This window comes from Bubalus kerabau, chromosome 5 (genome assembly GCF_029407905.1).
Source record: "Bubalus kerabau isolate K-KA32 ecotype Philippines breed swamp buffalo chromosome 5, PCC_UOA_SB_1v2, whole genome shotgun sequence".
Lineage (NCBI taxonomy): Eukaryota > Metazoa > Chordata > Mammalia > Artiodactyla > Bovidae > Bubalus > Bubalus kerabau.
In genome coordinates, this window is record NC_073628.1 from 111,120,734 (window position 1) to 111,135,776 (window position 15,043).

Below are 15,043 nucleotides of genomic sequence, written 5' to 3' on the forward strand. Positions count from 1 at the left end.
CACAGAAAGTACTGATAGTCACCAAAAAATGAAGATTGTTTCCATATACTGATATACAGTGATCAACCAGGATACAGTAAGTGGAAAAGCAAAGTGCAGAACTTTGTTTCTGTTAAACCTACCTTAGTGTCGGCCAGGGTGAGAAATATGAATATGTAAAATATATATATATATATTTGCATATAAATAGACAATGGAAGAAAAAATTCAAAACTAATAAAAATGGCCACCAATAGGGAAAGAAAAGAGATGGGATGGGAGCAATCCTGTGAATGTACCTTTTTCCATTGTTTTGACCACCTAAAATTTAAGAATTTAAAACCTAAAAACCTGGGGACAGATCAAGATGGCAGAGGAAAAGTATGTGGAACTCACCTCATACAAATAGAGCAAAAATACACCCACCTAAAGAATAATTCTCACCAAATGCCCACTGAACACTGGTGACAGATCTCATAGAACCAAAGTGGCAAGAAATAGCGCCACGTAGCTGGGTAGGACGAAACTGACCAGTTTCCTCACCCTGGGATCCTTCACCAGCTGAAAGGTTAGCCTCAGGCGCAAGGAGGGTGGGGAGGGTGCAACACCCAGCTTGTGGCAGGCAGGGCAGAAAGATCAGCATGGAGGGTCATGCCACCTCTGCGCTTCCTAGCCCAAGCGAAGGGAATTGTATTTTATAAAAACCTGTAAGGGAGAAGAATCTGAAAAAATAACAGATATGTGTATGTATAGCTGAATCACTGTGGTACACCTGAAACATTATTGAATAACTCAACTACATTTCAATTAAATCATGATCAAAACAAAATACCTTAGGAATGAACTTGGCTCAGCTGGTAAAGAGCCCTCAACGCAAGAGACATGGGTTTGATCCCAGGTTGGAAAGATTGCCTGGTGAAGGCAGTATTCTGGCCTGGAGAACTCCATGGACTGTATAGTCCGTGGGATCGCAAAGAGTCGGACAGGACTGAGTGACTTTGACTTCACTTCAGGAATGAATCTAATCAAGAAGGTGAAATACATGCTGAAAACTATAATAAAACACTGATAAAGGATATAGAAGGTGGTTCAAAGAAACAAAAACATGCCATGTTGTTGGATTAGAAGAACTAGTTAAAATGGCCATACTACCCAAAGCAATATACAGGTTTAATGCAATCAATGTACCCATGACATTTTTCACAGAACTAGAACAAGTAATCCTAAAACTTACATAGAACCACAGAAGATCCAGAACTATCAATGCAATCCTTAGGAGGAAAAACAAAGCTGGAAGCATAACCCTCCTAGACTTCAGACAGTACTACAAAGCCACCCTAGGCAAAATAGTATGGTGTTGGCACAAAAACAGACATGGATCAGTGGAAGGGAACAGAAAGTCCAAAAATAAACCCACAAACCTGTGGTCAGTTATCTTCGATAAAGGAGGCAAGACTATATAATGGAGAAAAAGCCTCTTATGCAATTGGTGGTGGGAACGCTGAACAGTTGCATGTAAATCCAGACTTATTTCAGGAAATAAGTTCCTTACAGAAAAATGACAGCTAATGCAGAAAAATCATGGAATGTAGAAAATCATTAATTGAAACAGAGGTCAGGGTAACAACCACCAGTGAAATGCTAAAATCATTAATGACACCCCTTCAAATGCAGGGGTGATGCTGCCCCTCCTGAATCCACTGAACTTAAATCAGGAGGCAAGGGATGAGACTGCCAGCAAAGAGAACAGTGGAAGCAAAGGCATCAAACAGTGAAACTGGCCACGTCAAGTATCAGAACTAAGAAGCACACAACAAAGGCCGTATCAAGGAAGGCATCACATATGTGAAGGAGCTAACACTTAAATACCAGCTGTCAGAGTTTTAAGCAAAGGAATGGAATGAGAGTTCGCTCTACAGACAAATGACTGTAGAGCAAAAGTTGGACAACCAGATATGAGCCTTCTGATGTAATGGAACAGGATACACAGCATCCATTCCTAAAATATTAAACCTGAATCTGGTCAAGCTACTGGATGTAAATACCACTTTATAGGAATAGACTAAGTTAAAGGACACATAAAGACGCAAACAGCCAAATGTTGACATTCTATAGGACCAATAACCTGGCTCCTCCAGCAAATGAATTACATGAAGAAAAAAGGGAGTAGAGATGGAAAAAAAAAAAAAATGTGAACAGTACCTGAACCTGATTCAAAGGAAAAGGTAGGTTATCATCAGTGATATGCCAGAAGTCAGCAGCTTTCATGTTCTCCTTATGATCTGTAATCAGTAAAGTCACTCAGTCATGTCCAGCTCTTTGCAACCCCACGGACTGCAGCACTCCAGGCTTCCCTGACCAGCATCAACTCCCGGAGCTTGCTCAAATCCATGTCCATCAAGTCGGTGATGCCATCCAACCATCTCATCCTCTGTCATCCCCTTCTCCTCCTGCCTTCAGTCTTTCCCAGCATCAGGGTCTTTTCCAGTGACTCAGTTCTTTGCATCAGGTGGCCAGAGTACTGGAGTTTCAGCTTCAACATCAGTCCTTCCAATGAACATTCAAACTGATTTCCTTTAGGATTAATGGTTTGATCTCCTCGCAGTCGAAGGGACTCTCAAGAGTCTTCTCCAAAGCCACAGTTCAAATACGTCAATTCTTTGGTGCTCAGCTTTCTTTATAGTCCAACTCTCACATCCATACATGACTACTGGAAAAACCATAGCCTTGACTAGATGGACCTTTGTTGGCAAAGTAATGTCTCTGTCTAGGTTGGTCATAGCTTTTCTTCCAAGGAGCTAGCGTCTTTTAATGGCTGCAGTCACCATCTGCAGTGATTTTGGAGCTCCCCAAAACAGTCTGTCACTGTTTCCATCGTTTCCCCATCTATTTACCTGAAGTGATGGGACTGGATGCCACGATAATAGTTTTTAATGTTGAGTTTTAAGCCAGCTTTTGCACCCTCCTCTTTCACTTTCATCAAGAAGCTCTTCAGTTCCTCTTCACTTTCTGCTATAAGGGTGGTGTCATCTGCATATCTGAGGTTAATGATATTTCTCCCAGCAATCTTGATTCCAGCTTGTGCTTCGTCCAGCCCAGCCATTTCACATGATATATTCTGTATGTAAGTTAAATAAGCAGGGTGACAATATACAGCCTTGACGTACTCCTTTCCTAATTTGGAACCAGTCTGTTGTCCCATGTCCAGTTCTAACTGTTGCTTCTTGACCTGCATACAGATTTCTCAGGAGGCAGATAAGGTGGTCTAGTATTCCCATCTCTTTAAGAATTTTCCAGTTTGTTGTGATCTACAAAGACTTTGGTGTAATCAATAAAGCAGAAGTAGATATTTTCCTGAAATTCTCTTGCCTTTTCAATGATGCAACGGATGTTGGCAATTTGATCTCCAGTTACTCTGCCTTTCCTAAATCCAGCTTGAACATCTGGAAATTCACAGTTCACATACTGTTGAAGCCTGGTTTGGAGAATTTTGAGCATTACTTTGCTAGCGTGTGAGATGAGTGCAGTTGTGCAGTAGTTTGAATATTTTTTGGCATTGACCTTTGGGATTGGAATGAAAACTGACCTTTTCCAGTCCTGTGGCCACTGCTGAGTTTTCCAAATTTGCTGGCATATTGAGTGCAGCACTTTCACAGCATCATCTTTTAGGATTTGAAATAGCTCAACTGGAATTCCATCACCTCCACTAGCTTTGTTCATAGTGATGGTTCCTAAGGCCCACTTGACTTAGCATTCCAGGATCTAGGTGAGTGGCTCTAGGTGAGTGATCACACCATCATGGTTATCTGGGTCATCAAAGATCTTTTTTTGTATAGTTCTTCTGTGTATTCTTGCCACCTCTTCTTAATATCTTCTGCTTTTGTTAGGTCCATACCATTTCTGTCCTTTATTGAGCCCATCTTTGCATGAAATGTTCCCTTGGTATCTTCAAGTTTCTTGAAGAGATCACTCATCTTTCCCATTCTATTGTTTTCCTCTATTTCTTTGCACTGATCACTGAGGAAGGGTTTCTTATCTCTCTTTGCTATTCTTTGGAACTCTGCATTCAAATGGGTGTATCTTTCCTTTTCTCCTTTGTCTTTCAAGTCTCTTCTTTTCTCAGCTATTTGTAAGGCCTCGTCAGACAGCCATTTTGCCTTTTTGCATTTCTTTTTCTTGGGGACGGTCTTGATCCTCCTGTACAATGTCACAAACCTCCTTCCAGTGGTTCTTCAGGTACTCTAACAGGCACCTAATCCCCTGAATCTATGTGTCACTTCCACTGTATAATTCTAAAGGATTTGATTTAGGTCATACCTGAATGGTCTAGTGGTCTCCCCTACTTTCTTCAATTTAAGTCTGAATTTGGCAGTAAGGAGTTCATGATCTGAGCCACAGTCAGCTCCAGGTCTTGTTTTTGTTGACTGTATAGAACATCTTTGGCTGCAAAGAATATAATCAATCTGATTTTGGTATCAACCATCTGGTGATGTCCATGTGTAGTCTTCTCTTGTGTTATTGGAAGAGGGTGCAGCCAAATAAAAAAGCTGTCTCCTTTTCTACTTTGCTAATACTACTACCTTAGTTCAGGCCCTTGTCATTCTGAACAATTAAGATATCCTCCTAGCTTGTAGCCTTTTCCTTTCACGGCCACCCACCACCACACAACTGTCATTCCTTTGCTTAAAACTCTGACAGCTGGTATTTAAGTCTTAGCTCCTCACATGTGATGCCTTCCTTGATACAGCCTTTGTTGTGTGCTTCTTAGTTCTGATATGTTGAAGTGACCACAGTTTCACTGTTTGATGCCTTTGCTTTCACTGTTTTCTCTGCAGACAGTCTCATCCCTTGCCTCCTGATTTAAGTTCAGGTGTCAGCTCCAGGAACATCTTCTAGACGGATGTTAGGTAAGTGCTTCTGTACTACCCCATGGGTATGTTATCACTGGCTGATGACATCATCGAGTTACTGCAAAAGAAAACTTTTTCTCACTTTATTCATTTCTGTTACAGATGAAATAAATATCAATACAGCAAATACATACCATTCCAGCAGGACTTTTCCTCCTGGGATAGGTTTTGAGGCCTTAAAGAGGCACATTTTGTTCTAAGGGCTCTTGAAGATGGAGCAAGAAAACAAGTAGTGATTCTCTTTTGGTTCAGCCATCACACAAAGAGGTCGAGCATTAGTTAGATAATCCAGAACATCACATTTACCTTCCAATGTACTGTCTGTCTTCACAATCAACTAAAAGTAAAGTGAGCTGTGCAGATCTGGGTAGCCAGCCCAGGATTAAAGATTGCCACACATGAGCTACATGTCAACGAGCTGGAGGAACAATAAGACAATACTGCTGGATGAAGTAATGCTCTTTAAAAAAATTCAGGAACACTTACATGTTGCTAAAGGATTAAACTTGAAGGAAAAGACAAGCATACAGAACATATTTTCACAAACTTTTTTTTTTTTTTATTACTCTTTGCACTATGCTTGGGAACAATGTTTAGAAAAATATTATTCACTGACAGAACACTCAAATAAAAATCAGGTTTTTATCTATTACAAAAGTCTCTTCTTGCCTAAATGGTTTTCCTGCAAGGTCATTAGGTTCTGGAGCTGATCACCATATTGCTCGCTGGATCCCAGACAGTTGTCCATGATCAGCTAAGTGACGGAAGACAATACGGCTGAGCCTCCAGCGCCGCTTTACGCCTCGTGGACGGGACGTCATGACACATCGATTTCTGATTCTAACGGGGCAGCTATCCCGGGGAAGGGCAGCAATTTCTTCATCAGCCACCTCCTAAGGGAAGTCAACGTTATTTACACGGATCACATGCCTTTATTTATTCTAGATGATGAGTCAATGCTCAGAGGAGGAGAACACAAAAGGCTAGATTCTTTAATGCAGCCAAGTTTGGCAAAAGAGCCCTGGATACCATGATGAATTTTACTGAGTAGAAACAAACAGGCCAGAAAGAAACATGATAGAATTGTTTGACATACTTGCAATGTAATTTTTCAAAATTAAATTGAAACCTAACATAACCAAGAATCCACAAACTAAGTGTAAAGCTCAAAAAGCTTTCACCAATAGAAAACAGCTGTGTAACCAGCAACTAGACTAAGAAACAGTATCAGTACCCAAGACTTCCCTCTCCTTCCTTTTGGTCACTGACCTCCTGGCTAACATTCTCATTTCTCATTTGGAAAATACATGAATGCATTTCTGTTGTCTCCCCAAATGATTTTCCCAGCTTCACTGATAAAATTTATATATAACACTGTGTAAGTTTAAGATGTACAATGTGATGTTGTGATACATGTATATATTGTGAAAAATAATTACCACAATAAGGTTAACACCTCTATCACCTCACATAATTACCTTGTGTTGTGAGAGAAAACTGAAGATTTACTCTTTAAGCAACTTTCAAATATGTAATACAGTACTGCTAACTATGGTCCACATGCTGTACTTACTTAACCCCAGAACTTATTCACCTTATAACTGGAAGTTTGTACCCTTTGGCCAGCACCTCCCCATTACCCCTAATCCCCAGGCTCTGGTAACCACCATTCTACTGTTCCTATGAATTTGGTTTTTCAGACTCTAAATATAAGTGAGATCATACAGTATTTGTCTTTCTGACTTACTTCACTTAGCATAATGCCCTCAAGGTACATCTATGTTATTGCAAAGGGCAAGATTTCTTTTTTTAATGGCTAAACAGTATCATACTCTGAGCTTCCCAAGTGGCTCAGGTGGTAAAGAATCTGCCTGCCATGTGGGAGACCCAGGTTCAATCCCTGGGTAGGGAAGATCCTCAGGAGGGCATGGCAAACCGCTCCAGTATTCTTGCTGGAGAATCCCATGGACAGAGGAGCCTGGTGGGCTACAGTCCGCGGGGTTGCAAAGTCAACATGACTGAGCACACATGCAGTATCGCACTACCGTACTCTGTGCCGCTCTGTGCATGCAAATCACATTCCTGGAGTGGCACGTTCACCCGCTGATGGACAGTCAGGCTGCTTCCATGCCCTGGCTACTGTGGATAATACTGGAGTGAACACGGGGATGCAGCTCTCTCTTCATTCCTATCTAGTGATTTCATTTCCTTCAGGTTTATACTCAGAGATGGAATTGCTGGATCATACATGGTAGTTCTAATCTTTAATATTTTGAAGAGCCTCCTAACTATTTTCCACAGTGCTTGTACCAATTTACATTCCCACCAGCAGTGCACAGGGTTCTTTTCTCCACATCTTCACCAACACTTCTCTCATCTTTTGGACAGCAGCCATTCTGACAGGTGTGAGGTGATAGCTCTTTGTAGTTTTTGTTTGCATTTCCTTGATTAGTTGAGCATCTTTTCATGTACCTGTTGGTCACTTGTGTCTCTCTTGGAAAAATGTCTATTCAGGTTCTCTGCTATTTTTTAATCACTTTTTTTGGGGGGGTGCTATTGAGTTGTATGACTTCCTTATATTTGGGGGATATTGAAAAAAACTGACGGAGAAAAATCAAAGACGAAAATAAATGAAGTGATATACTTAAAAAAAAAAAAGAAAGAACAATAAAATTATATAAAACATGATTAAGTCAATGAATGGTAAATAGTAAGAGCTACAAAAGGAAGTGAACAGGAGAAATGATTGGGCTGGTAGAATGAAGTAAAGTTTTATGGAGCTAGAACATGAAGAACAGCTACAAATTGTTTACATGTGTATGAACATAAAAGATTTAAGGCAGTGTAAAAATGAGGAAACTAGGCAAAGGGAAAATGAAACAAAAGAGCATTCTGTGAGAGACTATAAATTCATTAGCACTGGGACAGAAATTCACCTTGTAAGCTAGTTGGCAGGCAAGAAAGAGCCATGTAAGTTCCCAGGATCAAGAGAAGCTCTGCACAGCTATTGATGGTTCTCAAACCAGAGACTCTTCATGGAGGTCTTCATAAATTTGTCCTCCCTAACATCTTAAGCTTGGTTTCTCAGGAGCCACTTCTTATTACTGCCTAGATATAGGCAAGTAGCTTAATGTCATTACAATAAAAGCTATAACAGAGTGGTCCAAGGCACTCCGTTCTCTACTTCACTTCAGTTCAGTCGCTCAGTCGTGTCCGACGCTTCGTGACCCCATGAATTGCAGCACGCCAGGCTTCCCTGTCCATCCCCATCCCCAACTCCCGGAGTTCACCCAGACTCACGTCCATCGAGTCAGTGATGCCATCCAGCCATCTCATCCTCTGTCGTCCCCTTCTCCTCCTGCCCCCAATCCCTCCCAGCATCACAGTCTTTTCCAGTGAGTCAACTCTTTGCATGAGGTGGCCAAAGTACTGGAGTTTCAGCTTTAGCATCATTCCACCCAAAGAAATCCCAGGGCTGATCTCCTTCAGAATGGACTGGTTGGATCTCCTTGCAGTCCAAGGGACTCTCAAGAGTCTTCTCCAACACCACAGTTCAAAAGCATCAATTCTTCAGCGCTCAGCTTTCTTCACAGTCCAACCCTCACATCCATATGTGACCACAGGAAAAACCATAGGCTTGACTAGACGGACCTTTGTTGGCAAAGTAATGTCTCTGCTTTTGAACATGCTATCTAGGTTGGTCATAACTTTCCTTCCAAGGAGTAAGCATCTTTTAATTTCATGGCTGCAGTCACCATCTGCAGTGATTTTGGAGCCCAGAAAAATAAAGTCTGACACTATTTCCACTGTTTCCCCATCTATTTCCCATGAAGTGATGGGACCAGATGCTGTGATCTTCGTTTTCTGACTGTTGAGCTTTAAGCCAACTTTTTCACTCTCCTCTTTCACTTTCATCAAGAGGCTTTTTAGTTCCTCTTCACTTTCTGCCATAAGGGTGGTGTCATCTGCATATCTGAGGTTATTGATATTTCTCCCAGCAATCTTGATTCCAGCTTGTGCTTCTTCCAGCCCAGCGTTTCTCATGATGTACTCTGCATATAAGTTAAATAAGCAGGGTGACAATATACAGCCTTGATGTACTCCTTTTCCTATTTGGAACCGGTCTGTTGTTCCATGTCCAGTTCTAACTGTTGCTTCCTGACCTACATACAGATTTCTCAAGAGGCAGGTCAGGTGGTCTGGTATTCCCATCTCTTTCAGAATTTTCCACAGTTTATTGTGATCCACATAGTCAAAGGCTTTGGCATAGTCAATAAAGCAGAAATAGATGTTTTTCTGGAACTCTCTTGCTTTTTCCATGATCCAGCGGATGTTGACAATTCGATCTCTGGTTCCTCTGCCTTTTCTAAAACCAGCTTGAACATCAGGAAGTTCACGGTTCACGTATTGCTGAAGCCTGGCTTGGAGAATTTTGAGCATTACTTTACTAGCGTGTGAGATGAGTGCAATTGTGCGGTAGTTTGAGCATTCTTTGGCATTGCCTTTCTTTGGGATTGGAATGAAAACTGACCTTTTCCAGTCCTGTGGCCACTGCTGAGTTTTCTAAGTTTTCTGCTTATCTGGCTGAATTTAGATAAGATTTAAAAAGAATCCATGATAATGAAAAACCTGTATATTATTCTCCAAATTTATATGAATGAAATAATTTTTACTCTAAGCTTCTGATAAGATTAATGGCCTTGAGTATGAGTTATAGACTCTGATAAGACTCTTGAATGCAGGTATTTTATGCTAACAGTTAAGCACAGGACTTATGCTTCAGGAAGCCTGAGCTGACATTCTCTTTTTCAAGTTAAAGAGTATGACAAGAAGTCAAACCTATATGGAAGGCCACCTCATGGGTAAAGAAATTCAAAAGCAGGCTTAGGGATGGCTTTGGATGAGGAATAGTGTAGGTCATGTACTGGGCACGCTGAAAGACTGGGTAGAACTGGAGAGACACCATAGGTCAAATAACTCCAATTTCTGTGTGGTCACCATGCCTCAGTACTTTCTAAGTATCACCTAATGAAATGGTTGAAAGGCTAGTTCAGAATGAATAATTTTTTTATTTGAAACTAATCAAAAGTTTCAATGGTATTTGTTTATGTTGACCAAGAAAACAAGATTCTAGCCTCCACAAAGTACACTAAATTACAACAGTATGAAGTGATTTGAGTTAACAATTTTATGGCAGATACTCATCTTAATTAGCTAACCTGAAGGTGTTTTGGAAGAATAGTATTCTTCCTGAGAGAATTGATCCGTAGCCTCTCATCTGCATACTCGTAGGCCATTTTTCTTCTCTTTACATCACGCAGCATTCTCCAGTCGACATAGTAACTTCGAGCTTGGCCTGAAGCTGATGAAGGAACCACCTAAAAGAGACAAGGAATAAGTGAAGGAGAGTCAGACCCAGGGTTTGCCAGAGGATCAAAACCCAACTCCACCCACCAGGGGACAGTCACCAGCCTCTCAAAGAGAGAAAACCACTGTTTCGCAACCCACACAATAATCTGCAAATTCAGGCTAGACACTACCCTGGGACTACCTGGCCCCTGGCCCTTGGTGAGTGAACACTGCTGGGATGCAAAAGATGTCTCCTACAGAGGAACACTTCTCCAAAGTCGAGAAACGTAACCAACCTACCACATACATAAAATACAAACAGCACTTGAGATAAAACAAGGTGACAGAGAAATATATATGAGGCAAAGGAACAAGATAAAACCTGGTAAGAAAAACTAAGTGATGTGGAGGTAGGCAATCTACCCAAGAAACACTTCAGAGTAATGACTGTAAAGACGATCAAAGGACTTGGCAGGAGCACAGATGCAGAGAGCAAGAAATTATAAGCTTTCAAAAAAGAATTAGAAAATACAAAGAACAATGAAACAGAATTAAAGAATGCAATAACCAAAATGAAGGATATCTCACACACTAGTAAAGTAATGCTCATATTCTCCAAGCCAGGCTTCAGCAATATGTGAACCGTGAACTTCCAGATGTTCAAGCTGGTTTTAGAAAAGGCAGAGGAACCAGAGATCAAATTGCCAACATCTGCTGGATCATGGAAAAAGCAAGAGAGTTCCAGAAAAACATCTATTTCTGCTTTATTGACTATGCCAAAGCCTTTGACTGTGTGGATCACAATAAACTGTGGAAAATTCTGAAAGAGATGGGAATACCAGAGCACCTGACCTGCCTCTTGAGAAATCTGTATGCAGGTCAGGAAGCAACAGTTAGAACTGGACATGGAACAACAGACTGGTTCCAAATAGGAAAAGGAGTACGTCAAGGCTGTATATTGTCACCCTGCTTATTTAACTTATATGCAGAGTACATCATGAGAAACGCTGGGCTGGAAGAAGCACAAGCTGGAATCAAGATTGCTGGGAGAAATATCAATAACCTCAGATATGCAGATGACACCACCCTTATGGCAGAAAGTGAAGAGGAACTAAAAAGCCTCTTGATGAAAGTGAAAGAGGAGAGTGAAAAAGTTGGCTTAAAACTCAACATTCAGAAAACTAAGGTCATGGCATCTGGTCCCATCACTTAATGGGAAATAAGATGGGGAACCAGTGGAAACAGTGTCAGACTTTATTTTGGGGGGCTCTAAAATCACTGCAGATGGTGACTGCAGCCATGAAATTAAAAGACGCTTACTCCTTGGAAGGAGAGTTATGACCAACCTATATACTATATATAGAAAAATCAAAAAGATGCCACTAGAAAGCTACTATGGCTCATCAATGAACTAGATAAAGCTGCAGGATAGAAAATTAATACGCAGAAATCTGTTGCATTTCTCTACACTAACTATAAAAAATCTGGAGGAGAATTAAGAAAATAACCCCATTTATCATTGCATTAAAGAGAATAAAATGCCACCCTTGTGGCTCAGATAGTAAAGACTCTGCCTGCAATGTGAGAGACCTGGGTTCAATCCCTGGGTTCGGAAGATGCCCTGGAGAAGGGACAGGCTACCCACTCCAGTATTCTGGCCTGGAGAAGTCCACGGACTGTATAGTTCATGGGGTCACAAAGAGTCGGACACAACTGAGCCACTTTCGGTTCACTTCACATCTACCTAGGGCTTCCCTGGTGACTCAGTGGTAAAGAACCTACCTGCCAATGCAGGAGACATGGGTTCAATTCCACCATCAGGAATAGCCTCTGGAGAAGGAAACAGCATCCCACTCCAGTATTCTTGCCTGGGAAATCCCATGGACAGAGGAGCCTGGTGGGCTACAGTCCATGGGGTCTCTAAAGGGTTGGACACAACTTAGCAACAACAATAAAACCTACCAAAAGAGGCAACAACCCGTACTCCAAAAACTGTAAGAACTTGATGAAACAAGGCACAACACATGGAAATATATACCATGTTCTTGGATTGGAAGAATCAATATTGTGAAAATTACCAATACTACCCCAGGCAATCTATAGACTCAATGCAACCCCTGTCAAATTATGAGTGGTATTTTTTACAAACTAAAACAAAATTTTTTTTATTTGTATGGAATTATAAAAGACGGAATAGCCAAAGTAATCTTGAGAAAGAAAAATGGAGATAGAGGAAATCAGGCTCCTTGGCTGCTGACAATACTGCAAAGCTACAGTAATCTACAGAATATGGTCCTGGCACCAAAACAGATCAACAGAACAGGACAGAAAGTCCAGCAGTAAATCCCTGCACTAGGGTGAATTCATCCACAACAAAGAATATACAATGGAGAAAAGACAATCCATCCAGGAAATGGTCCTGGGAAAAGTGCACCACTACATTTTCCTAGAAGAAAACACAGGCAGAACAGTCTTTGACATAAATTGCAGCAATATGTTTTTGGACCCATCTCCTAGAATAATGGAAATAAAAACAAACTAAACAAATGGAACCAAGTCAAACTTATAAAGTTTTGCACAACAAAGGAAACCTATAAACAAAATCAAAAGACAACTCATGGACTGGGAGAAAACATTCACAAATGATGTTACTGACAAGGGCTTGATTTCCAAAATACACAAACAGCACATGCAGCTCACTACCATAAAAACTAACAGCCCAATTAAAAAATGGGCAGAAGATTTAAATGTACATTTCTCCAGAGAAGACATACAAATGGCCAAAAGGCACACAAAAGGAAGCTCAACGTGATTAATTCTCAGAGAAATGCAAATCTAAACTACAATGAGTTATCACCTGATATCAGTCAGGATGGCCATCAGCAAGAAGCCTATAAATAGTAAATGCTGGAGAGAATGTGGAGAAAAGGGAACCCTCCTATACTGATGGGTCAGAATGTTAACTGGTACAGCCACTATGGAGAACAGCATGCAGTTTCCTTAAAAATTTAAAAACAGAATTACCAGCAATACGATCCAGCAATTCCACTCCAGGGCATACACCTGAAGAAAACCCTAATTCAGAAAGATACATCCACCCCAGTGTTCACTGCCGCACTATTTACAATAGCCAGGATATGGACACAACCTAAGTGTCAATCACAGATGTATAATAAAGATATGGGGTATATACACACACAATGGAATATTACTCAGCCATAAAAAATGAAACAATGCCATTTGCAGCAACATGGATGGATCTAGAGATTATATTAAGGGAAGCAAATCAAAGATTCATGATATCACATAAATGGAATTTTAAAAAAATGATACAAATCAACTTATTTACAAAATAGAAATGGACTCACAGATATAGAAAACAAACTTACGATCATCAGAGTGGAAGGGGGGAAGAAGAGATAAATTGGAGAGTGTGGGATTAACAGATACACATTAGCATGTATAAAACAATAAGAATTAGGGGTGGCGGCAGGGAGGAGCTACCCCACGCCCCCACACCCGAGGCAAGGGTCAGCATCCGGGAAGAGCTACCCCATCTGAGGCCAAGGGCAGCGGCCGGGAGGACCAACCTCAGGCCTGAGGCCAGGGGCGGCGGCCTGGAGGACCAACCCCACGCCCAAGGAGTGGTGGCTGCGCAGGCGCAGGAGGGCCTAGGGGAGCTATCCCACATTGAAGGTCAGGAAGGGCGGCGGTGAGGAGATACCCCTCGTCCAAGGTAAGGAGCAGCAGCTGCGCTTTGCTGGAGCAGCTGTGAAAAGATACCCCACGCCCAAGGTAAGAGAAACCCAAGTAAGATGGTAGGTGTTCCAAGAGGGCATCAGAGGGCAGACACACTGAAACCATACTCACAGAAAACTAGTCAATCTAATCACACTAGGACCACAGCCTTGTCTAACTCAATGAAACTAAGCCTTGCCCGTGGGGCAACCAAGACGGGCAGGTCATGGTGGAGAGATCTGACAGAATGTGGTCCACTGGAGAAGGGAATGGCAAACCACTTCAGTATTCTTGCCTTGAGAACCCCATGAACAGTATGAAAAGGCAAAATGATAGGATACTGGAAGAGGAACTCCCCAGGTCAGTAGGTGCCCAATATGCTACTGGAGATCAGTGGAGAAATAACTCCAGAAAGAATGAAGGGATGGAGCCAAAGCAAAAAGAATACCCAGCTGTGGATGTGACTGGTGATAGAAGCAAAGTCCAATGCTGTAAAGAGCAATATTGCATAGGAACCTGGAATGTCAGGTCCATGAATCGAGGCAAATTGGAAGTGGTCAAACGAGATGGCAAGAGTGAATGTCGACATTCTAGGAATCAGCGAACTGAGATGGACTGGAATGGGTGAATTTAACTCAGATGACCATTATATCTACTACTGCGGGCAGGAATCTCTCAGAAGAAATAGAGTAGTCCTCATGGTCAACAACAGTCTGAAATGCAGTACTTGGATGCAATCTCAAAAATGACAGAATGATCTCTGTTCGTTTCCAAGGCAAACCATTCAATATCACAGTAATCCAAGTCTATGCCCCAACCAGCAACGCTGAAGAAGCTGCAGTTGAACGGTTCTATGAAGATCTGCAAGACTTTTTAGAACTAACACCCAAAAAAGATGTCCTTTTCATTATAGGGGACTGGAATGCAAAAGCAGGAAGTCAAGAAACACCTGGAGTAACAGGCAAATTTGGCCTTGGAATACGGAATGAAGCAGGGCAAAGACTAATAGAGTTTTGCCAAGAAAATGCACTGGTCATAGCAAACACCCTCTTCCAACAACACAAGAG

The 15,043-nt window shown here is 41.5% G+C and overlaps 1 protein-coding gene across 1 annotated transcript in view; it reads right to left on the reverse strand.

Moving 5' to 3' along the window:
* Positions 1–5,425: 5,425 nt before the first annotated feature.
* MRPS14 (mitochondrial ribosomal protein S14) overlaps positions 5,426–15,043 on the reverse strand; it is a 51,974-nt gene continuing 42,356 nt past the window's right edge. Inside the window, exons 3-4 of the mRNA XM_055582733.1 lie at positions 10,109–10,267; positions 5,426–5,782 (exon numbers count right to left, since the gene is read on the reverse strand). Of these exons, the coding sequence (XP_055438708.1) occupies positions 5,600–5,782; positions 10,109–10,267 (342 nt within the window). The 3' untranslated portion in view covers positions 5,426–5,599. The remainder of the gene's footprint in view (positions 5,783–10,108; positions 10,268–15,043) is intronic.